Source organism: Maylandia zebra, linkage group LG20, assembly GCF_041146795.1.
Source record: "Maylandia zebra isolate NMK-2024a linkage group LG20, Mzebra_GT3a, whole genome shotgun sequence".
In the NCBI taxonomy this organism is placed as follows: domain Eukaryota; kingdom Metazoa; phylum Chordata; class Actinopteri; order Cichliformes; family Cichlidae; genus Maylandia; species Maylandia zebra.
This window is the reverse complement of record NC_135186.1, coordinates 36,313,183-36,337,523: the sequence shown is the minus strand read 5'-3', so window position 1 is coordinate 36,337,523 and position 24,341 is coordinate 36,313,183. Positions and strand designations below refer to the sequence as shown.

Here is a 24,341-nt window from a genome sequence, read left to right as displayed (position 1 = left end):
GAAAGATGCCAAGCAGATTTATTTTACCAAGTGGATCATCATGGCCTTGCCATATTGGTCCATTTGATTGACCTTTATTATAATTATGAATTTATTTTATTTTCAGTTGCTACAAAAGGGACAGACATGACTGGGGGATAGGACAGGGAGAAAGAATGAAAGAAAGAGAGGGAGAGAAAGAAAACCAAAGGGGAGAAGAGACGGGGGGAAGAAAGAAAAAAAAACCCAAACAAACAAAAAAAAAAACACCTGGGTCACCTGTATGGAGAAAAAAAACAGAAGAGAAAGCAAACAACAAAGAGCAACATAATAAAAAAAAAAAGCACCATCACAATAAACTAGCTAGCAGTAGATATCAGTACTTACTAAATAATAAACGATAATGTGCAGCACGCAAGATAGAAAGCGCACAATGTGCTTTGAGGCAGCAGCCAAGAAAGCTGTAGTCCACGTCTGTGAATATCCAACACCCACTCACATCCTGGGCCATCTGATCTCAGGAATTCGCATGATAAGGTGGGGCCAGGTTTCACAATGAACTCACCCGAAACTCTGGCTGATTGGGACCCACACCCAGTTTCACACCTTGGCTCAGGCATTTAGAGGATCATCAGGGGGTCCTTTTGTCCCTCTGTGGGGGGTTAGTCCCACTAGGTTTATATCTGGGACTCTCCACCATTTGACCTTAGAACTGAAGAAGCTTCTCGGATGAGAGGTGAAACGTCTTCAAGCAACTTAAAGAAGTCCAGACGCTTTTCTTTGCAAGCTCCTTTGACTAAATACAGGTATGTTACTTTTCCTGGAGGGCAGCCATTTTTAAAAACAAGATGGCAGCTGAAGTGTAAGTCAGACTGTGTCAGACCTTCGTCCCGTAATGATTCTCTCCTTCCTGAAACAGTTCCAGGAACTTCCTGTAAAGCTTCAGGGCCGTGCATGAGTCCTCCGTGCTGTCATGGGTTTCTCCCTGGATGTTGAGGCCTGTGGACATGAAAAAGAATGATCAGAAATTATTCTCCTTTCTTTCTCTCTCAGTCTATCTTCCACAAGCTCTTCTGGAAGCTTTGCTGATTTCAAATAACCCTTATCTTCACCTTACACTCTCTTGTTCGTGAGCATGGAAGAGCCTTTGCCTGCCCTGGATCAATTGTTTGGTCTTTTTCACTTATTTTCCTAACTTAGTAGAGTTGAAATGCCTGCTCAACGAGAGAAAGGTAAGATGACATTTTTCTTGCAGACATGCTTGTGGCTCAAGAAAAAATGAGTATCTGTGTTGCATCATTTAGACATATAATGCTTATGAAACTACACATTGTGAATTCAAGAGGGAAATTTGTGTCACACGCTGAAGAGTATTTCATGGTTCTCATGGAGTGGTCACTTTTATCATGAAAGGCAAATGAAACTATGCGGAGAGCAGCATCTGATGAAGGCAGTAGATTCCATGTTGGTTGGTGGAGAAAGATCCTGAAAGACGTCCACTGTTAAAAATAAGCATAAGTGGAGAGACCTGAGTATGGTTTTCATCTAAAGCTAGTCCACCTTCCAGAGGTCGTCTAACTTCCAGGATTATTAATGGTAAACCAAATCAACAGTCAAGTATCTTTTGTCATTAAGTGTATTTTAAATGAAATTCAGCTTTCTGTTGGCTAAACAGCATATAGTACAATTCAGCACCTGGAAACACAACACTTACCAAAGAATCAGTACAGTGGTAGCTTAAGTCAAAGTGAGCCTGCTCAGCACATCTGTGAAACATCCAGCAAAAATCAGCAGCACAATCACATTCAGCCAAAGAAATATGTCTAGTATCTCGTGAACATGGTGGCAGAGTCTTTTTGGTGGCTGCCACTAATCTTTAGGATAACCTCCCCGATTAACATAAGAGCTGTCTGATCATTTTAAGACTCTGTTAGAAATCAGTTTACTCTGACTGGCTTTCAGCTTTAGCTGTTTCAGCTGTTTTATTGAGTGTTATGTTTTTATTGTGTATTTCTGTGCATGTTTGTTGATATAGTGATCATAAATGTACATTTTTTTATAGCCTGTACAGCAGGTATTTTAAATGAGCTTAAAAAATAACCCTAGTCTTGACTTCTCACTGAGTAACAAAGGCTTCCCCTTAGAGTTGTTTTTCCTGAGCAGTAAAACCTGGGCTGTAAAGAAAACATGGCAGGGAAAAAGAAAAGTGTCTGACTGCTGTCAAGTGCTTTGCAAAAAGTTTTATTATGACAAGTTTTATTCAGTTTAATCAGCAGCTGGATTGAAAACGTTATATTTGCTTGTAGGAGCTGCACTGAGATCAGAATAAACGCTGAATTTGTCTGTGTTGATGTGGTTTGGTCTTAGATTTTTCTTTCTAAGTTTTAAGAGGCGCTGATCTTGACTATTAAAATAATGCAAGAAGCTCTTTTTAGATACTGTTTTATTATATAATTTAATTTATGGTTGATTTTCACATTTGCTTCATTTAAAATGTAAGTGATTCTCTTGCTTCAGACGTTATATCGGTAACAATAATAGATCGTATTAAAGATGGATGTGTTTTAGGTTTTTAATAGTGAAGCTGACACAGAAGTGTCTTAAAGCTGCATTCTTTCTTATGCTACCAAGGGGCAATATCTGGCTGAAAGATTTGTTGTCCTGTCTGAAGTTGTTTGTTTGATGTTGTTTGAAGTTTCCAGATCCAGATGCTCCTTCAGTCCCCACAGTCAAAGCAACTGAGGCACCTCTGAGAGTTAAAAACGGTCTTTCAATGTGCAGCTGTTCTCAGAGGTGTTACAATAAGGACTTCACCAAGTTCAGTGGAGTTAGAAGTTCACATGAATTTAGCAAGTTAGTTTCAACCTAAATATGATAAACCATGTTCTAACTAAAATGTACAGCTCTACCCTCATCATACGACAGGGAGAAGACACCAAAAACCAATATCACTCACTCATGAAAGGGAACAGCCATGGAATTTATCCATCAGGGTCAACTTTATTTAGCATCAGTAGGAATTTGAATAATGGAGGAACCTTCATTTGATTTTAATGTTATTGAAACACAAAAACTCCCAGGGCTTATGTGGCTGGTAAATTAGCCAACTAAATTAGCTAACTATAAAATTATAGCTTGCAAAAATGATTGCTAGCTAAACCATATCCTTTTATTCTCTTAACTTGTGTTTTATGCAGTCACCAACACATTGAAAAAACACAAAAGTCTCCTTTCTGCAACGTTACAAGCTGTCAGGAGAGATATGTTGAATTTTAACATCCTCCTGGATGTCCAGCAGTTGGTTGTCCTGTCAACCGCAGCATAAACAATGTGGCCGAGAGAGGAAGCAGGAAAGAAAAAGAAAAAAAAAAAAAAAAAAAGGAAAGAAAAAACCCCACGTTGCATGTGACAACTTAGTTCAAGCTATGCTGCTTCTTCACAATACGGTTATCTTCAGAGAAGGGGAGATAGTGTGTTTTGAATGTTGATGAGGTAGCAAATCTTTTCTCAGAGGTGCTACAAGAATGCGGCTTTTCACCTGTGTGAATTCTCATGTGTGTTTTGAATGTTGATGAGGTAGCAAATCTTTTCTCACAGGTGCTACAAGAATACGGCTTTTCACCTGTGTGAATTCTCATGTGTCTTTTGAATGTTGATGAGGAAGCAAATCTTTTCTCACAGGTGCTACAAGAATACGGCTTCTCACCTGTGTGAATTCTCATGTGTCTTTTGAATGTTGATGAGGAAGCAAATCTTTTCTCACAGGTGCTACAAGAATATGGCTTCTCACCTGTGTGAATTCTCATGTGTGTTTTGAATGTTGATAAGTCAGCAAAACTTTTCCCACAAGTGCTACAAGAATACGGCTTCTCACCTGTGTGAATTCTCATGTGTGTTTTGACCTTTGATAAGGTAGCAAATCTTTTCCCACAGGTACTACAAGGGTACGGCTTCTCACCTGTGTGAACTCTCATGTGTGTTTTGAATGTTGATGAGGTAGCAAATCTTTTCCCACAGGTGCTACAGGAATACGGCTTCTCACCTGTGTGAATTCTCGTGTGTGTTTTGACTTCTAATGAAGTAGCAAATGTTTTCCCACAGGTGCTACAAGAATACGGCTTTTCACCTGTGTGAATTCTCATGTGTTTTTTGAATGTTGATGAGGAAGCAAATCTTTTCTCACAGGTGCTACAAGAATACGGCTTTTCACCTGTGTGAATTCTCATGTGTTTTTTGAATGTTGATGAGGAAGCAAATCTTTTCTCACAGGTGCTACAAGAATACGGCTTCTCACCTGTGTGAATTCTATTGTGTCTTTTGAATGTTGATGAGGAAGCAAATCTTTTCTCACAGGTGCTACAAGAATATGGCTTCTCACCTGTGTGAATTCTCATGTGTGTTTTGAATGTTGATAAGTCAGCAAAACTTTTCCCACAGGTACCACAAGGGTACGGCTTCTCACCTGTGTGAACTCTCATGTGTGTTTTGAATGTTGATGAGGCAGCAAATCTTTTCCCACAGGTGCTACAGGAATACGGCTTCTCACCTGTGTGAATTCTCGTATGTTTTTTGACTTCTAATGAAGTAGCAAATGTTTTCCCACAGGTGCCACAAGAATACGGCTTCTCACCTTTGTGAATTCTCTTGTGTTTTTTGAATGTTGATAAGTCAGCAAATCTTTTCCCACAGGTGCTACAGGAATACGGCTTTTCACCTGTGTGAACTCTTAGATGTGTAATCATATTGTATTCATCCTGTAAAGTTTTTCCACACACTTCACATTGTATAGACTTGTTCTTTGTGTCCGTTCTACTTTTACTCGATGACACAGGAAGGTTGTCTACTCTTTGACTGTGACGTCTCTCATTCAGCTCTGTATTTCTAGTAGTTCCTGAGACCACATGCTGACTTTTTTCATTATCTCGGGTCTCTGCTTCAGGAGAGCTGTGAGAAAGGAGCTGCTCACTGTTTGGTTCTGGTTTACTGTAGGCACTTTCCTCATAAGCGGGTGTCACCATGAAGGTATCAGCCTCCTGCTTCAGCCCAAGCTGCTCTCCCTTCTGACTGCTGCCAAGTTCCTCCTTTTCCTCTTTAATCTGTGGATTCTCTGGTTTCTCCTGGTTCAGACTGGAGTTCCTCTCCTGGTTACAGACCTGCTGGTCTGTAAGAACCTCCTCTTCCTCAAAAGCATGCTGCTGTAGGGCATCTGAATGCACAAAGGGGAAAAGATGATAGTAAAACAAACATTTGAGAAAATATTTACTGGTCTGAACCATTAGCAGGTCTCTACATAGTGAGCCTGTTGCTCACATATACCACTAAAATTAAAGTCTACAAACGGGACAAATTATTTGGGCACTGATGCAAATGTTTAGTTCTGACACTCTTATTAGCAAATTTCAAAGTTCAGCTTCTTATGTCTTTGATATATAAAATAAATAGATGTTGTTTTTTGTTAAATGAATGTGGATGTCTGAATTGGCCGCAGTTACAAGAAGGCATGCTGGGGAAGAGCTCTCTTACACAGTAGTAACCGTTTTGGCTGTGCTTGAAATGCCATGAAAACACTCTTCTTGTCTAACAAATTTAACTTTAGAAACTCTGAATTCCATATTTTCCAAAACAGAATAGAAATATTTATTCATATTACCCAGACCTGTAAACTGTTCAAATTTACCATTTCCATGTTGCAGAGGAAACATAATTCTTTAACTTAAACTGATAACAGAACAAAATGAAACTTGTGTTGTTGACTTTGTGTCTCTGTGTAGATTTTGTCTGACCAGTGAGTGGAAATTTGAAACCCAGATGTTTCACGTCTTTCATTCTGGTGAATTTTTACGTACTAATTTTCACCGTTTTGCACAGGTTAATGGTGGAAATGTGTTTAAATAAAGAACAGAAAATCAGGCTGAAGAGATTCATTCATGTTGCTTATTACTTTTTGACCTTCAATTCTCTGACAGTTCATCAGTCTGTCGGAGGGTCAACACAGAAACACAGACAACTATTCACACTCATATTCACACCTATGAGCAATTTAAAATCACCAACTAACCTAACCCGGCTGTTCGTATGTCTCTGGATAGTGAACAAAGGGAGAACATGCAAACTCCACACAGAAAGGCTTGGCTACTTGGTAGAGTCAAACTCAGGACCTTGTTGCTGTGAGGCAACAGTGCTAACCACTGGTCCACTGAGCTGTCTGTGAGTTATATTCACTTTTATTAAATCAACATAGTTTTACATACCTATTCTGTGTAACTTTATCACAGGTTTCCAGATGGTCTCCAGCAGTCTGAGCTGCTTTTTATCAGTCCAGACAATAATGCCTTCAGCCTCCTGCTTCAGCCCAAGCTGCTCTCCCTTCTGACTGCTGCCAAGTTCCTCCTTTTCCTCTTTAATCTGCGGAGTCTCTGGGTCCTCTTGGTCCAGGCTGGAGTTCCTCTCCTGGTTACAGACCTGCTGGTCTGTAAGAACCTCCTCTTCCTCAAAAGCATGCTGCTGTAGGGCATCTGAATGCACAAAGGGGAAAAGATGATAGTAAAACAAACATTTGAGAAAATATTTACTGGTCTGAACCATTAGCAGGTCTCTACATAGTGAGCCTGTTGCTCACATATACCACTAAAATTAAAGTCTACAAACGGGACAAATTATTTGGGCACTGATGCAAATGTTTAGTTCTGACACTCTTATTAGCAAATTTCAAAGTTCAGCTTCTTATGTCTTTGATATATAAAATAAATAGATGTTGTTTTTTGTTAAATGAATGTGGATGTCTGAATTGGCCGCAGTTACAAGAAGGCATGCTGGGGAAGAGCTCTCTTACACAGTAGTAACCGTTTTGGCTGTGCTTGAAATGCCATGAAAACACTCTTCTTGTCTAACAAATTTAACTTTAGAAACTCTGAATTCCATATTTTCCAAAACAGAATAGAAATATTTATTCATATTACCCAGACCTGTAAACTGTTCAAATTTACCATTTCCATGCTGCAGAGGAAACATAATTCTTTAACTTAAACTGATAACAGAACAAAATGAAACTTGTGTTGTTGACTTTGTGTCTCTGTGTAGATTTTGTCTGACCAGTGAGTGGAAATTTGAAACCCAGATGTTTCACGTCTTTCATTCTGGTGAATTTTTACGTACTAATTTTCACCGTTTTGCACAGGTCAATGGTGGAAATGTGTTTAAATAAAGAACAGAAAATCAGGCTGAAGAGATTCATTCATGTTGCTTATTACTTTTTGACCTTCAATTCTCTGACAGTTCATCAGTCTGTCGGAGGGTCAACACAGAAACACAGACAACTATTCACACTCATATTCACACCTATGAGCAATTTAAAATCACCAACTAACCTAACCCGGCTGTTCGTATGTCTCTGGATAGTGAACAAGGGGAGAACATGCAAACTCCACACAGAAAGGCTTGGCTACTTGGTAGAGTCAAACTCAGGACCTTGTTGCTGTGAGGCAACAGTGCTAACCACTGGTCCACTGAGCTGTCTGTGAGTTATATTCACTTTTATTAAATCAACATAGTTTTACATACCTATTCTGTGTAACTTTATCACAGGTTTCCAGATGGTCTCCAGCAGTCTGAGCTGCTTTTTATCAGTCCAGACAATAATGCCTTCAGCCTCCTGCTTCAGCCCAAGCTGCTCTCCCTTCTGACTGCTGCCAAGTTCCTCCTTTTCCTCTTTAATCTGCGGAGTCTCTGGGTCCTCTTGGTCCAGACTGGAGTTCCTCTCCTGGTTACAGACCTGCTGGTCTGTAAGAACCTCCTCTTCCTCAAAAGCATGCTGCTGTAGGGCATCTGAATGCACAAAGGGGAAAAGATGATAGTAAAACAAACATTTGAGAAAATATTTACTGGTCTGAACCATTAGCAGGTCTCTACATAGTGAGCCTGTTGCTCACATATACCACTAAAATTAAAGTCTACAAACGGGACAAATTATTTGGGCACTGATGCAAATGTTTAGTTCTGACACTCTTATTAGCAAATTTCAAAGTTCAGCTTCTTATGTCTTTGATATATAAAATAAATAGATGTTGTTTTTTGTTAAATGAATGTGGATGTCTGAATTGGCCGCAGTTACAAGAAGGCATGCTGGGGAAGAGCTCTCTTACACAGTAGTAACCGTTTTGGCTGTGCTTGAAATGGGATGAAAACACTCTTCTTGTCTAACAAATTTAACTTTAGAAACTCTGAATTCCATATTTTCCAAAACAGAATAGAAATATTTATTCATATTACCCAGACCTGTAAACTGTTCAAATTTACCATTTCCATGCTGCAGAGGAAACATAATTCTTTAACTTAAACTGATAACAGAACAAAATGAAACTTGTGTTGTTGACTTTGTGTCTCTGTGTAGATTTGGTCTGACCAGTGAGTGGAAATTTGAAACCCAGATGTTTCACGTCTTTCATTCTGGTGAATTTTTACGTACTAATTTTCACCGTTTTGCACAGGTCAATGGTGGAAATGTGTTTAAATAAAGAACAGAAAATCAGGCTGAAGAGATTCATTCATGTTGCTTATTACTTTTTGACCTTCAATTCTCTGACAGTTCATCAGTCTGTCGGAGGGTCAACACAGAAACACAGACAACTATTCACACTCATATTCACACCTATGAGCAATTTAAAATCACCAACTAACCTAACCCGGCTGTTCGTATGTCTCTGGATAGTGAACAAGGGGAGAACATGCAAACTCCACACAGAAAGGCTTGGCTACTTGGTAGAGTCAAACTCAGGACCTTGTTGCTGTGAGGCAACAGTGCTAACCACTGGTCCACTGAGCTGTCTGTGAGTTATATTCACTTTTATTAAATCAACATAGTTTTACATACCTATTCTGTGTAACTTTATCACAGGTTTCCAGATGGTCTCCAGCAGTCTGAGCTGCTTTTTATCAGTCCAGACAATAATGCCTTCAGCCTCCTGCTTCAGCCCAAGCTGCTCTCCCTTCTGACTGCTGCCAAGTTCCTCCTTTTCCTCTTTAATCTGCGGAGTCTCTGGGTCCTCTTGGTCCAGACTGGAGTTCCTCTCCTGGTTACAGACCTGCTGCTCATCCAGATCCTCCTCTTCCTTACAGTCATGTTGTTTTGGGAGGTCTTGAGGAATAAAGAAACACAAGAACAATAATCACTATTGTGTGATACAAAAACTATATATTTTTTATATTTAGTGATTGTTACGGCCCTAGCAGGGCCTCCTCCTGAAGGTGAGCTCTGGGCCAGAGTGCCATGTGAGTGGTTACAGCTAGTGAGCTGAGAGTTTGTGGTGTTTGCCGCTAGTGAGCTGTGTTATTGTGGTTTGCAGCTAGTGAGCTGCTCTTTCTTTTTGGCTTATGTTTTACTTTATTGACCAACGCCTGAGTTTTGTTTGTTTTCTTAAATGGTGATAGCGGCTCTTTTAGTTGAGCTACTTTAATAAAACTGTTTAATTTAACCCGTTTGCCTCCTTAACTCTTTTTCCTCACCCGGACACTTTTTGTTACTTCCCCCTCACCACCTAGACCCCTCAGGGGAACATAACAGTGATATAAAAACTAATATTTTTAAAAGCATGAATCAAAAACCAAGAAATGGTGATCAGCCTATCATATGACCCATTACGAGCCCCACGCACACGCACGCTCAGGGAAATAGTTGTGCACACTCACAGCAAGGATCCTCACTGTGAGCAAAGACACAAAGTTCACCAAACTAAAATGCAATGTGACCACCATGAAAACATCAGTGTGTGTAAGGAAGAGGACTCCCTTACTGTATTTATTTATATTGTATTGTCTGTATAGCACTTTAGAGCACACCTTTCACTTTATTAAAAGCACCTTATCAAGCAATTTATGAGCATTGCACTTTAAGCATGGATTTGCACACAAGAAGTTTAAATATTTGTTGACTATTTATTGGGAATTTTAGGGTCAGTTGGTGGCCTTGTTTCAGATCCTGCACAGCTGTTCCTCGTCAAGGAATGTGGTGGTTGTCTGTCAGGAGAGAAGAATGGTGATTGAGATTGTGATTAAGGTTTACCAATAAGGAAAACTAAGGCAAATGTGTGTGTGAAATCTAGGGATAAAAGTGGTGCAAATAAGTGTTTGTAAGTTAATGATTACTCACCTTTCTTGCCTGTGTCTTCTTCAAGGTGTTTGGGCAAATGTTTCCCCTGGGGTCCAGACACCATTTAAAGGTTCCGGGAGAGACCATTGGTAAAGAGAGTGTGGTGAATCTTTTTGTGCTTGGGTTTCTGGGTTTTTATAATATTGGGTTTGGGGTAACATTAAAGTGTGAAATATTTATTAATATGTAAATGTGAAAATGTATTTATGTATTTATTTATTCTTATTGATATATTGTGTACTGTGGTGGAAGGTTGGGATTTAAGAATTGACCTGAGAGTGGAATAATGGTTAAGTCTGTGACAGCTGAACATATTTAAGGCTGCCAGTTGTCATTAGAGGGTGGATTTTTTTTTGTGCTGTGCAGAAGCTCGACAAGTTAATTGTTGTAAGGAGAGCCATACAGCAAATAAATACTTTGTTCCACTACACTTGCCTTGGTCTGTCTCACTGTGTTTCCAGCCGCTAAGGGCTGCCCTGTTACAGTGTGTAAAATCCTTTTTTAAATGAAACTTCACTTCAACTTCAGAGAAGGCTGTTAACAACTTGTTAAATGTGTATTCCACTGACATCTAACTATATTTTACTGCACAATCTCAGTGTTTACAGATGATCTAAAACACTAATGCCTGATGTACTCAACATTGGAATCTGTTAGAGAAAAAATTGAAATAAATAAATGAATTAAAATGTATTAAAACCTAACCTATCAGTGACCATCGACCTGCACCAGTTCAACATAGTCCATCACTGAACATTGAACTACAGCACTGATAAATTCAATTTATTTATTTATATAGCGCCAAATCACAACAACAGTCGCCTCAAGGCACTTTATATTGTACAGTGGATTCTACAATAACAAATACAGAGAAAAACCCAACAATCATATGACCCCCTTTGAGTGAGCACTTTGGCGACAGTAGGAAGGAAAAACTCCCTTTTAACAGGAAGAAACCGCCGGCAGAACCAGGCTCAGGGAGGGGCCGGGCCATCTGCTGCGACCGATTGGGATGAGCAAAGGATACCCAGTTTAACATATTCTAGTAAAGCTAATCATACTGAAGAATCTCAGCTTCAACAGCACATTGTTAAAAACATGTCCATACCTATGATGTGTGAGTTTCTGTCAGGTTTCCGGTTGATATCCTGTCTGCGTAGACGGTTGATCTCCTCCTCATACTGGATGATGGTTTTTTGAACCTCTGAGAAGATTTCTTCATAAACAGCAGTTAGTCTCTCCTTGATGAACTCTCTCAGATACTGTACTGAACTCATTGCTGCTTCAACTGAGACTGGGCGGATCAATACAAGCATCAATAGAAGTGACACAGATGTTAATATTGGTATCAGATCCACACTAACTTGACGGGATCAATACTTTAGCTTCTGTCTCTTCTCTAGGTTCAGTCCGCTTCTTCAGCAGCAGCTATGTCTGCAAACACACTGCTCCACTACCACAGTAGTGCTGTCCTCCTCCCTTCTTCTTTGGGGGTTGATGGCGTTTGACATATCAGCTTACAGATGCATTTATCCCACCTTCTGGACTGGAGTGTGAACAGGAGAATAGCAGGGAAGACAATTATATTCTTTCATCAGTCTTATAATTCAATACTACAATTTTCCATTTACGCCTAGATTTCTGGGTTTAATGTTTTCCATAACACGTTGTATGCCTGTATTAACCCTTGTCTGGCCCTTAAAAATGCATCCTTTTACGGCCCTGGGGACCAAAAATGGTCCCGCCCCAAAAAGTGCAATAAAAAGATTATATATTCATATTTTTTTCCACTTTAAATTGGGCGAAGCCGCTGCTGCACGCCGGAAATAAGGCTTCATTTCCCGCCTGTCTGTGCAAGCAGCCCGCTGTTTTCCAGCAGGGATCAAATGTGGAGCAAGGGCGCCACCCGGTGGACAAATAAAAAAATTACAACTCTAAGGCCTCTTCTACAAAACAAAAACGAAACCTAAGCCGTCACCCAGATGTTAACGGTAATAATTCTGCAGTGAAAAATAGCGTTTATAATGGAAGTCAATGGGCCAAAAATGGTCCCTAGGGCTCTAAGGGGATGTGTATTGTTAGCTTAGCCACTGAAGCTAATTTAAGGAAGTCAGACTTGAATTTTGAAATGAAATTATGCCAAACTTTTTTTTAGAGAATTTGGCTATATTCCATTCAACACAGTGCAAATGGCTTGTAACCGAAAAACTAAAGGGACCAAAAATGGTCCCAGGGCCTAAGAAGGTCTCCCAACGTGCTTATTTATTGGTGTTGCTGCTGAATCTGGTTCCACTCACCAAACGACGGCCATTCTGGATTTTATGATCACTTGAAATCCCTCCTCCCGTTATCTTATTTCACCTCTACATCATCTCTCCCGCCATCTACTTCTGCTCTCCTTTCACTTCCGTCACATCACTTTCCCGCCTGCTGTCCAGTCACAGCCTAACCGGCCAACCGCGCCCCTCCCCCTCCACTCCTGCTCTGCTGTGAGTTGTTGTTGTGTGGCCAAGAGACTAAACAGACGCCTTTGTTTGTTTGTTTTTGGTTTACAAAACTTATAGAGACAGTGTAAACAGGTCCGTACAACAAACCTGCGACATTACCCACAAACTGAAAGGTTAAGAAATACACTTTATTAACCTTGTTATTGATACAGTATTTATTACAGGTGCTCCATGCATTCTCCTGCTGTATATCATTAAGCAGGGCTGCCCGTTTGTCACCTATTCTGTTCGTAATTATTTTTATGGACAGAATTTCTGGGCGTAGCCAAGTGGCGGAAGACTTTCACTTGGGTGGTCTCAAAATCTCATCTCTGCTTTTCGTAGTTGATGTGGTTCTTTGGCTTCGTCGAGTGATGGCCTCTGGCTCGCACTGGAACGGTTCGCAGCCGAGTGTGAAGCGGTGGGAATGAGAATCAGCACCAAATCTGAGGCCATGATCCTCAACAGGTGGTGTGCCAAAAAGTGATTGTCTGCCAGAAAGTTGCTTATAAAGCTGCAGCGCCCAGATTACGCACGTTGACAGCTACTTCCGTGCGACTGATTATGAAAAAACAACAACATTTATGCATTTGTTATTAGACACAGGTATGCAGTTATGAAACTTTAACGTTTCTTGTAACCGAATTATGACGCTTGTCAGAAGTTTGCTTTCAGTGTGTAGCGCAGTCACGAATAACTACACGCATGAAATAATTAATGCCTACAGGTTTAGTATATATACTCTCGTTTATTATATTTGTTTTAGTATTTTATATTTCATATGCATTCATTTTGTTTTCTTTGTTCTTTTTAAACATACTGTAAGAAGTTTGTAAGAATAAATCATTCCCATTGCCATACACGGGAGGTAACTCTAAAGGTGGTGGAAATTACGGCGGCTGGCTCGAGTACATAATGTCAGTGGCACAGGAAGGGCGACAGTATTGAGTGACCTCAAAGTGATAGTGCAGTAATGCGCCGAAAAGGATGCCAGTTGCCGTTAAGCACCGAAGAAGAAGGGGGGAAAAACACTCGAGTTGGTATGAAGGAGCAAAAATGTCGCGATTAAGAAATATTTTTTCTTATTCTAAATTGAAAGAAAACATGTCCAAAAGAACTCAAAGACAGAGAAAACTTTCCGGAAGCTATATAGAAGGGTAAAATGGCCTGGGTGTAGGACCAAGTTCGTCTAGAGCCTCTAAACAAGAGTAATTCACTTTTTTTAAATAAAAAAATGGCAACTTTGCTAAAGCTAAGTTTCGTCTTTGTGTTAATTATTTTTTTAATTATATTATAATTTAAAATGATTGTTTTTGATTGTCAAAAAGACTTCTGAATTATCAGTTGGTTTCTTTTTACTCAGTTCAACAAACTTCACTATTATTCATTAAAGTTCTGCATTCTACATTTATAAAATAACTTTTATCCTCAAAGTATGCAAGGTTTTATTGTTATTAATTATTATTTTGGGGGCGGGCGGGGGCTGAAAAACGCAACACTTTTGTACAAACACAAACACTGCAAGAAATCTACAGTGAGGGGAAAAAGTTTGACTGGAAGAACCTAACGCTAGAGTTGTAGAAATATCTTGGACTTCTACTATACATGGCTGTCATACGGCTACAGATATTTTGCTATGTATAACGTTAGTGTTTCTGAAAATCCTAAAAAAAATCTATTTATTAACAAAATAAACTAAAAATAGACTTTATTATATTTTATAGTTTTAAAATTGGATAACAACTGACTTGAACATAATATGAAAAAATGTGTTTTCACCATGGGAACACTGGGAACATTGATTGCTTTAATAAAGTTATCTATATTTTTATTTTCGTACTTTCCATTTGTATTTAGATGGGGCGATGCATGGCAGATTCTCTGATGTTTCTCTGTTTCTACCTGTACTGATGCTAGCACGACTAAAACTAGCCAAGCAGCATTAAATATGTGAAGCAAGGCAGAAGGATATACTCATAAAATGAACAGAATCATGAGAATATAACACCACAACACTGCAAATGTAACAAAAATATGTCAGTATCAACTGGTATGTTATTTAAAATCTATATGAACACTCAACAGCTTATGCTCCGCGGCTGTTGAGTGACCCCTCATCTGGGACTCTCCTCAGCTCTTTCTGGGATAGTGGTGCTGCAGCCCCTCTTTTAGTCTTCCTTGGTCTCTTGTGTTCTGAGGGCCTCTGGATGTCTGGAGTTTTGATCTCCTCCATACCTGCTTCATGCCCTGGTGGACGGGGCTGTGGCCCCCCCACACCCTCTAACAGATCATTACATGGAACCTTTTAAATACAAGCGCGCTCATGCTCACAGGTGTACACACGGGTGCTCATACACACAAACTACACCCTTTTTGGCTCCTACCTTAAAGCACACTGTGCGCTGTCGATCTTACGTGCTGCACAGTAATGTTTAACATTTAGTATTTACTGTTATATTCCCATAGATCATCGTGATGTTGTTTATTCTATTGCTCTAGTCTTCTTCTGCTTCTTTTCTTTTTTCTTTCTCAACAGGTGATAGGAAAAGAAAAAGAGAAAAAAAAGGACACAAAGACAAAGGTGATGAAGCAGATTTTCATTGTCTTTTCTCTCTATCTCTTTTCTCCTTTTTCTTTCCCTCTCCTTCTGTTAACTTTCTTCTGAACTTTTCTTTTTGTTTTTCTTTCCCGTCCACGAGTCTGGCCTGATTACAATAACTTAGAATAAAAATAAGTAATAAAGATCAAATAAACTATGACAATCAAGTGGACCAGTATAGCAAAAGGCCCACTTGGGAAAGTAAATCTGTTGGGCATTTTTCTTGGCCTTCAGACAATAATTCTGATTGCTACAGTGCCAGACAGGACACACACACACACACACACACACACACACACACACACACACACACACAGACTATGACATTAGAGGTTTTGTGCTTTGAAGTGATTGGTTACATGTCAATGGAACAGCCTTTGAGCTTTAAGTTATCTCATGTGATGCCATCACAAGCTTTTCTTTTGATGTGTGTTGATTGGAAGTATTGCAAAATAGTTGATTATATAATTATATAATTATAAAATAATAATTGTCCAGAAATAGGCTTTTAAAGGCTTTTATTTTTTTTAGTATATGCTGAATTAACAGTATAAGAGCCTCTCTACCAGAGTATCACTAAAATATAAAGCAAAATAAAACGTTTAAAGGAAAACATGAGGTTTAATAAATGCTTAGGGTCCCCCCCCCCCCCCCCCCCCAATTGAATGCTTTCTTTTAATGACATCGTTAACATTTCTCAACAAAAACACATGAAAGTATCACGGATAATTCAACAATAAAATCGCTTCATGTTGTGGCCATCACACAGTGTTTTCCAAAGTGATTCACGAGCTGAAAGTGCGCAGATTTAACGTATATAATCCTTTGTTAGGTTTATTATTTTCATTTCACACGTAAAACACATTTATAGATTCATCCACCACTCCACCACTGTTAGTTTTGGATGCGCTCGGCTCCAACCAATCAGACCAATTTATGCAGACGGCGCACTAATCCCGTAACTGCACACTACCCATAATCCTCAAACGCCGTTGCTATAGAAATGAAGATAACAACAGCTTGGTGCTACCCGTTATTCCTTTATTTACTCTAAAATAATAACCAGCGATAATACGAAAATAAACTGGCCCAGTGTTTAATTATGTAATTACAAATTGCAAATTTTATTTTTTTATTTTATTTTTTACAAATTGCAATATTTATCTACAGCGCGCCTTTAGTGACATGTCAACAGATCTTAAGCAAGGCGATTGGATGGTTTTTACTGCAATGCATCTTGGGAGTCGTAGTAAATGTATCTTTCAACTCACGGTCCTGCAGCGAATCTTTCGACTCGACACGAGGCAGATCCTAGCTAAGTAAGTTGTAATAAACTGTGGGTAATTTGCATGTTAAACTGATATTAAACTTGAAATGTTTTCACAGAGCAGTCTGTGTACCAAGAGAACTACTTCTGCAAAAGTTTATTTAATTTTTTTTGGTGATGTATTCTCATGTGTAAGACACTTGCTTGGCCACCCAGCTAATGTTAGTGCTGCTCGATTTTAGCAATGTATCTTTTCTGTAATCAATTCAGTTTTTTTTAACCCTATTCACGTAATTAACTCAATATTAACGACTTTAATCTCGTAATTGATTTTTTTTCTAAATATGGTGTAATACTGCCTCGTAATATAAGTTATTTCTTTGGTCATAAATTATTTTTGTAATCATTTCACCAAAACAGACCTGAAATAATCCCTACATGTTCCATTTTCATTTGCAGAAATGACAAAGCCAAAAACCAAACCATGCCCTTCCTGTCAGGCTCCAAACACCTGCAACAGGAAGACATGCAGTGGATGTCTGGGCAGCCTGAACGTAAAGGAGGGATTGAAAAAAAACAAGAACAGTTTAAAAACAGTAACTGGGCTGCCTCTGTTAAAAACAACAGAAATGCGAGCAGGGTGGTTAATTCAGCCCAGTTGTCAGTAAGTTTAAAAGTTCTGATCTAATAAGTGGTTGGTCTGCTAGACAATTCTTTATTAATCACAGTTGTCAATGTTTTCTTGTATATCATGAAGTAAGAAACTAACAAGGCATGTATATACGCATAAAATATTAATTTATAAAAGAGCATAAATAAAAAAGTTATTCACATCAGAATAACATCATCACACTAAAGACATCAAACTAGAAAAAACTTGTTAAAAACTATGAGGAGACGACAGGAACAGTCAAGCTAGGTCGCTTAATCCAGAGATGGAATCACTTCATCCTCTACCAGCTCTTCCAGGAGACACAGGAGCAGGAGGATCCACGGGCCTACAGGACGACCAGGAGTAGGTAAAACACATCGTTGTTGACCTGCATTCTTACTGGACACTGTCCCAGTCTTATCATTATGTTTGTTTATAAATGCAGAGTTTTCCTTCTGGTTTCTGAAACTGTGATTTGTGTTTGTGTTGCAGTTCTCTGGGCTCCCCTGGCGACTCTGTCATTAGAGAGCTGTTTTGTTCTGAAGTTGAGAACCGCAGCCCGTGTCTCTGTGGCATAGAAACAGTCTACTCCTCCCTCGTGTTGCTGTTCAACATGCATTACCCTGACTCTCAAGGTGAGTCTGAGAGCACTGAGAGCATGGATATCTGTGACTGTGAATTACTCTGTCTTTGAAACTTGAACTATTAATGATTACATAATGGTTTGAATTAATTTAGTTTTTGAATGAGCAGAGGGAAATATCTGCTTGATTTGATGTATACACTGATATTCATTGTACTTTGACACTTCAGGAGAAAGAATAAAGGAGCACGACTTTGCTGAGATCCTGAAGAAAAGCATCTGCCTGCAGCAGAGATCTCACACATGGTGTGGAAACTGTGACAAGTATCAGCCCACAGTGAGTTACAGCTTTCATTCACTCATAATGACAATTCATTTATGGTTGATTGTTACCTGTTGTGCAGGGTAATCATTTCTTTGTGTTACACTGTAGGTGCAGACACGCAACATTCGACGTCTCCCAGATGTTTTGGTGATAAACTGTGAGGTGAACAGCAGCAAAGAGGCCGAATTCTGGAAGGTTCAGGCCGAGGTAAGCCACTGATTCACTGTGTTTAAATACAGTTAAAAGAAAGTAATGATTTATCTGTTCATTATTTACATGATTGCCCATGTTTCTGTTTTTATAGTACACCTTCAACAAATCCATGCAGAAGACAGATCAGGATCAGCGTCACGTGTGGATCCCCGCCACTCTCAAGATGTCCCTCAGCAAAAGTCAGAGACTGGAGATCAGCAGCTGGCCTGAGGGCGAGGAGGTGAGGACTTTAGATTTTCAGCTGATCTTTGCACTTGAAGAAATAACTGAGTAACTTTTCATTACTGAGTTAAAATTTCACTTCAAAATTAAATCCATATTTCCAGGAGCAATATTTTTAAAACATTATTACACTAATCTGAAGCATTGTAGATATTGAACTATAGGTTGGTTTTAGTGTTTTTGTTTCTATAACACATGAATTTCTCAACTTTTGTGAAATGAAAAAGTTTATCTTACAATTATTTGCACTTTCTGTTACTAGTTAAGTGCTGCTGAACAGGCGGAGGGAGCTTCTCTGTATGACTTGGTGGCCACGGTGCCGCACATCCTGGACGCTGGCGCGGGTGGTAATCTGGTCGCACACATCAAAGTGGGTGAGACCTACCATCAAAGAAAAGAGGTGAGCGACGCTTAGATAAGAAAATTTGACATCTGCTGACTACAAAAAGTTTCATTTTTAACATTCAAAATGATTTTATTATTTCAGGGAGTCTCTCGCCAGCAGTGGTACCTCTTCAATGACTTCCTCATTGAGCCGATTGAGCAGGTAAGGATCCTAGATAAGATTCCTGCTTGTTTATTCATGCTAACTTTAATGTGTGCAGTCATTTAAAAATGTTTCTCCTTTTGTTTTCAGACTGAGGCTGCACAGTTTGATGTGAGCTGGAAAGTGCCAGCCATCCTGTGTTACGCCAAGAGAAACTACCACACCAAATACGACCTCCGCAGTGAGTGTCAGCACAATCAGTCTGAAGTCAAATCCGACTTATATCGGACTGAGAAGCAGAGCAAGACAGACGCCACTTTCATCCCACTCACAGTCAGTGAGATGCCGCAGGCTGGTGACCTGGTGGGGCTGGACGCTGAGTTTGTAAAGCTCAGTGAGGTAAGTCTGGCTATGATACCATCATTAATTATAATATAGGATCAAAAACAATTTTAAATATTCCTAATACATATTTTCAGTAGTTCAGCTAATCTGACTCAAGTATTTAAAACAAATTTGACCCCTGAATGTGTGCGTTTGCAGGAGGAAGCAGTGCTGCATAGCGACGGCACCAAATCGACCATCACGCCCAGTCAGATGTCTGTGGCCAGGATCACCTGTGTGAGGGGTCAGGGGCCCAACGAGGGGGTCCCCTTCATCGATGACTACATCTCCACTCAGGAGCAGGTGAGAAGCTGCAGAGAGAAAAGACCACGATGACCTGAAAGAATGAATATATAATGTTTCAAGGATCCACCCGCTAACTTGTCAATTTGTTCTTCCAGGTGGTCGACTATTTGACAAAATACTCTGGAATCGAACCTGGAGACCTGGATGCCACAGTATCCTCTAAGCACGTGACCACGCTGAAGTCGACCTACCTGAAGCTACGCTTCCTCATCAATGCAGGAGTTCGCTTCGTCGGCCACGGCCTGCAGAATGACTTTCGTGTCATTAATTTAGTGGTACGTTATTTCATCTGTTATATATTTCAAATTAGTTCATATAGTTTAGAGATGTTTTTTTATAGATGTGCTTTGATTTTAATGTTTTTTATTTTCTGTTTCTTAAGGTTCCCAAAGATCAAGTTATCGACACGAAATTCCTTGCTTGGTATTTTCTTGGTAAGTTAGTAGAAATAAAAAAAACAAAAATCTAATCCAAATATGAGTCTGTAATCGAATTAAATCACATTATTACAGTGAGAGGGATTAGGATTTAAATATGTAAACTGGATAATCCGCTCATATTACTGTCAGTATTAAGTTAAGTATTCAGTATTAAGTCAGTATAGTTCATGATGTTTTAGTTGTCATCAAACTCATCTTGGAATTAAATCTGAACAACAAAGTATTTAGAGGCTTTTTTGAGTTCATGCACTAAAGCGTACGTGTCAATTCCTCATATCCACACTGTAATCTGAAGCTGAACACTTTCATTTTAATCATTCCTGACCTTTTTTTCATGTCCACAGGCCTCAACATCCAGGGAGAAACCCACGACAGCACGGAGGACTCATGCACAGCCCTGAAGCTTTACAGGAAGTACCTGGAGCTGTATCAGGAAGGAGGGAATCATTACGTGATGAAGGTGCTCTACGAAGTCTACGACAAAGGCTTCCAGTTGAACTGGAAAGTCCCGGATTCGGACATGAGATAGTCCGTCTGAGTGGACTGAATGCACTCTCCTTCCATCCACGGGTGCTGCTGTGCTTCCCTCTGTGATGGGACTGTGAGCAACACCATGACCTGAGGATGCTCGGGCTGCTTATTTTGTATCATATTTTATAGTTATTTGCTTTGAGTCAGTGACTCAGTTGTTTTTATCATATCTAAATATAAGCTTTTTATTTCAGAGAGGTTTACAGGGGGGAAAGTGATCATTCAAAATATGAATTTGAACCTTTTTTTTTTCTTTAAAAGAAAAAAACAAAATTGTTGCATGTAAATGAAGTCATCCTGAGCACTGTGTTACAATCCAATGTTGTCAGTGTTTTGTTTAGGCGTGACTGTTATGTGTTTCCTGCTTTACTTTGAAGGTCTGTCTTATCTCAGTGTGTTCAGTTTACGCTTCCTTGTCTCGTCAGTTCTGATTTGCCCCAGCTGTGTTTCCCTCCTGTTGTCCATTCCCTGATAGCTCCCTCTATGTATTTAAGCCCTATATTTCAGTTTGTCATTGTTGCTGTTGTGGGCAGCACGGTGGCACGGTGGTTAGCACTGTTGCCGCACAGCAAGAAGGTCCTGAGTTCAATTCCACCATCAGGCCGGGTCTTTCTGTGTGGAGTTTGCATGTTCTCCCTGTGTCTGCGTGGGTTCCCTCCGGGTACTCCGGTTTCCTCCCACCGTCCAAAGACTTGCAGTTTGTGGGGATAGGTTAATTGGATAATCCAAATTGCCACTAGGTGTGAATGTGAGTATGAATGGTTGTCTGTCCTTGTGTGTTAGCCCTGCGACAGACTGGCGACCTGTCCAGGGTGTACCCTGCCTCTCGCCCTATGACAGCTGGGATTGGCTCCAGCACCCCCCGCGACCCTGAAAAGGATAAGCGCTAGCGAATGGATGGATGGATTATTGCGATCTCCCCCTGTGTTGTAAATAGTTTGTTGTATATAGATGTAAATAGTTGTCGATACTTTGTCTTACTTGGTAGCTGTAGGGGTGAGAAGCCATTTTTCTTTGGGAACCTTTTCTCCTGTTTTTGGTTAGGGAGGCAGGTAAGACACCTGTAATTTTCGTTTGGGGTTTTCTGTGAAGGTAAGCCAGCTGCATTTCATTTCTAGAGTTTTTGTTTGTTGTTTTGGCCATGCTCACCCTGACGCCTGCTACCTTTTGGGACTTGATAAATTGACAGGCTGTTGTGAAATCCGTGGTAGCTGTTTTTGTTGGTTCGTCTTCCTTGAGAGCAGGGAGTGTGGGGGCATTTCTCCTTATTTTTATTTTTCTTCTGTTGCACGCCAGTTTTCCCTGGGCTGGGGTGTAACAACTGTAAAATGTTTGTTGTTTGATACCAGGAAGTGGAGAATGTGCATGAATCCATGCAAATCTTGATTAAAACAGATTCCAACCACAATGAATTTAGTTTGTTTGTTTCACCAGCTTCTGTGAAATCTGTTGCACTGTTCATTTTACAGCTGGATTTTTATTTTTATTTTTTTAGGTTTCTCAGAATTCAGATCGATTTTTAATTTTTCAAAAGCTGTTATTTCTCTTCTATAAATGACACATGTAACATTTTTGGGGGAAAAAAAATGTCCTCAATATTTCACATCGAGCTCTTTAAAAAGCCCTAACTGGTAAGGACTGTGCTTCAAGTGCAGCATTTACAGCCACCACCTTTGAAAAGTAGTAACCATACTTTAATAGATGTGTTTAATTTAACCCTGTCAAGGCAGGCGTTGCAGATTTGCAACAAGTAAAAGCTAAACAACCTGATTACCCCACATACATATTTTATGAGTTTTTTTTTTTTTTTCCCCTCAGAAGTACCACTGGAGGTATTCTTTTGTACATTAGCAACAAAAACTTAATTTGAGCCTGAGAGGGTTAATAAATCTTTAAGTCACATTTGAACGATTTTTTGATATAATGGTGCCCTCTGCTGGATGATCTGCATACTCTTACCGTTTCCACACAGTTGTTTTTAAAGGTTTGTCATTATTTTCATTGTTTGTTTTTTTTTGGCTTGTTTTGTTTTGGGAACCATAAAATTTTTCGAGCTCCTTGTCTGGTCTTACAACAACTCTACAAGTAAAACCAAACATACAGTTAGTAATGATCCAGGAGATATGTTAAACATCTACACAACACAATGGATTTCGATGTTCCACGAAAGAATTTGTAAATCTACACAGTATAGTAATCCTGTTCAGCTGGATATGAGGAGGTCAGGGATGAATGTGTTGTGTAGTCTCAATAATGTTAAAGCAATAGTGTGATCACAAAACTGATAACTGGGAGGCTTAAAAACGAGCTCTCAGAAATATTGTAACATCGAGTAAGTAAATGCATGTATTTGGAAACATATACTTCTAAAAATACTTTTATTGCACCATGTTCATTCACTCATGAGCTGCTGTAACATGAATCAAATGGCTGAATTTCCAACTCAGCATGCAGTCAAGTTCTATAGTCTTGCTAATGACCTACTAGGTGTGTTACGCGTCGGGAGTGAGAACGGGTTGTGCAACAGGGACACATGGGAAAAGTTGCAGGACGGCGGCCCTCGAGGACTGGAGTTTGAGACCCCTGCCGTATGGTGTTCATGCAGTTATCTACCCCACAGTGACAGCATGTCTGACTGCCTGTTCAGCATATGTAAAAATATATGATGAGTTTAAGCATGTGATGACAAACATGGTGTTTGTCATCACATGTCACATACATCTGGATGATCATTTGGAATAAACAAGAAACTAAAAACTTGTTGCTTCATCTTTTACCGTTATTATCATTATTATTATTATTATTGATCTTATTTTACATTTTTCATTGTTAGGCATTAGGTTTATTTTTTTTTCCTTCCAACTTCTTTTCCTCTTCCATGTTACTGTGTCAGCTTGTCAGCATCTATTTGGGGTTGGGAGCGGAACAGAAAGTAAGGAAATCCAAAGTGCCATTTAAACCAGGAGAGGTTCTTTTTCAGAAGAAGGGATTAATTCAAAAGAAATGAATTTACACAGGTGTTGTCGAGTTTGGCGGGCCACTCAAGCGGCCCTACTACGCACAAAAGAGAACAACAAACGCATCGCAGATCGGCACCGGACCCGTTCCCTGTGCAACTGTGACTGAGCAAGAAGAGTGGTGGAGAAAAGAGGAGCTGTTTGTGTGTGGAAACCCCCTCCCCTGGACTCCGGCCCCTTTCACTCCTGGACCCTGGAACCCTGGCCCTTTCCCCCAAACACCTTTGTATATATATTGCACTGTGGCAGATCACTGTAAATAAATTCACTCTTGTTCGAAAGGAGTTTGTGGTCTGCGCTTGAGTCTGTCCCTCTACTCCTCTTCAGTTCGCCTCAACATAAGCTCATCATATTCTATGATTTACTCTCAGGTGTTTGACGAGGTTAATGGTGCTGTCACAACACCTTACTGTCTTGCCACATGTATCGCAAACCGCGTCTTAGCTGTTTGTGGAGGTAAAATACATCCACACATGACTCCGTTTATGCTCAGCCATTGCTGTGAGTGTGCATGCCAGAGGCTGCTACACATTTATCCAGCCGTATTTCACAAATGACTAAGGCGTAAGAGGAAGTAGTTCCTTCCAATTTAGACGATCCGAATGATATAGTTTATTTCCACTGTTCCTGTTAATGAAACACTACAAATTTACCCCAAAGTACTAAAATATCGATATTTTAATATGAGAATCGATTCTAGAACATA

General features: G+C 39.7%; 2 protein-coding genes across 6 annotated transcripts; one reads left to right on the top strand and one right to left on the bottom strand.

Annotated features, from left to right (window-relative positions):
• Nucleotides 1–3,244: 3,244 nt before the first annotated feature.
• LOC111501181 (uncharacterized) lies at nucleotides 3,245–12,553 on the bottom strand. Of its 3 annotated transcripts, XM_076878516.1 has the most exons (7): nucleotides 12,421–12,553; nucleotides 11,232–11,669; nucleotides 8,849–9,112; nucleotides 7,540–7,803; nucleotides 6,231–6,494; nucleotides 4,694–5,185; nucleotides 3,245–4,609 (listed from the first exon to the last, which is right to left on the bottom strand). In XM_076878516.1, the coding sequence occupies exons 2-7, from the start codon at nucleotides 11,437–11,439 to the stop codon at nucleotides 3,393–3,395; spliced, it is 2,709 nt and encodes a 902-aa protein (XP_076734631.1). In that variant the 5' UTR covers nucleotides 11,440–11,669; nucleotides 12,421–12,553; the 3' UTR covers nucleotides 3,245–3,392. The 3 variants fall into 3 exon arrangements, with proteins under 3 accessions (XP_076734631.1, XP_076734630.1, XP_076734632.1); XM_076878515.1 differs by having other exon boundaries at nucleotides 3,245–5,185; XM_076878517.1 differs by lacking the exons at nucleotides 11,232–11,669; nucleotides 12,421–12,553 and adding an exon at nucleotides 10,124–10,250 and having other exon boundaries at nucleotides 3,245–5,185.
• A 3,842-nt stretch (nucleotides 12,554–16,395) lies between these two features.
• Nucleotides 16,396–22,018, top strand: LOC143414448 (PAN2-PAN3 deadenylation complex catalytic subunit PAN2-like). Of its 3 annotated transcripts, none has more exons than XM_076878816.1 (13): nucleotides 16,396–16,527; nucleotides 16,935–17,490; nucleotides 17,620–17,762; nucleotides 17,941–18,047; nucleotides 18,144–18,242; nucleotides 18,364–18,468; nucleotides 18,733–18,870; nucleotides 18,958–19,017; nucleotides 19,108–19,356; nucleotides 19,501–19,644; nucleotides 19,743–19,922; nucleotides 20,030–20,081; nucleotides 20,432–22,018. In XM_076878816.1, the coding sequence occupies exons 2-13, from the start codon at nucleotides 17,411–17,413 to the stop codon at nucleotides 20,614–20,616; spliced, it is 1,542 nt and encodes a 513-aa protein (XP_076734931.1). In that variant the 5' UTR covers nucleotides 16,396–16,527; nucleotides 16,935–17,410; the 3' UTR covers nucleotides 20,617–22,018. The 3 variants fall into 3 exon arrangements, with proteins under 3 accessions (XP_076734931.1, XP_076734930.1, XP_076734932.1); XM_076878815.1 differs by having other exon boundaries at nucleotides 18,340–18,468; XM_076878817.1 differs by having other exon boundaries at nucleotides 16,935–17,494; nucleotides 18,340–18,468.
• Nucleotides 22,019–24,341: the final 2,323 nt, after the last annotated feature.

Coding starts and splice junctions, on each gene's coding strand:
- LOC111501181 (XM_076878515.1), bottom strand. CDS start 11,439: ATGCTTGTATTGATCCGCCCAGTCTCAGTTGAAGCAGCAATGAGTTCA. Junction 9,113..11,231: donor CAGAAACTCACACATCATAG/GTATGGACATGT, acceptor TTATTCCTCAAG/ACCTCCCAAAACAACATGAC. Junction 6,495..7,539: donor GATAAAGTTACACAGAATAG/GTATGTAAAACT, acceptor TTGTGCATTCAG/ATGCCCTACAGCAGCATGCT.
- LOC143414448 (XM_076878815.1), top strand. CDS start 17,411: ATGGAATCACTTCATCCTCTACCAGCTCTTCCAGGAGACACAGGAGCA. Junction 19,645..19,742: donor ACATCTCCACTCAGGAGCAG/GTGAGAAGCTGC, acceptor TTGTTCTTCCAG/GTGGTCGACTATTTGACAAA. Junction 20,082..20,431: donor CCTTGCTTGGTATTTTCTTG/GTAAGTTAGTAG, acceptor TCATGTCCACAG/GCCTCAACATCCAGGGAGAA.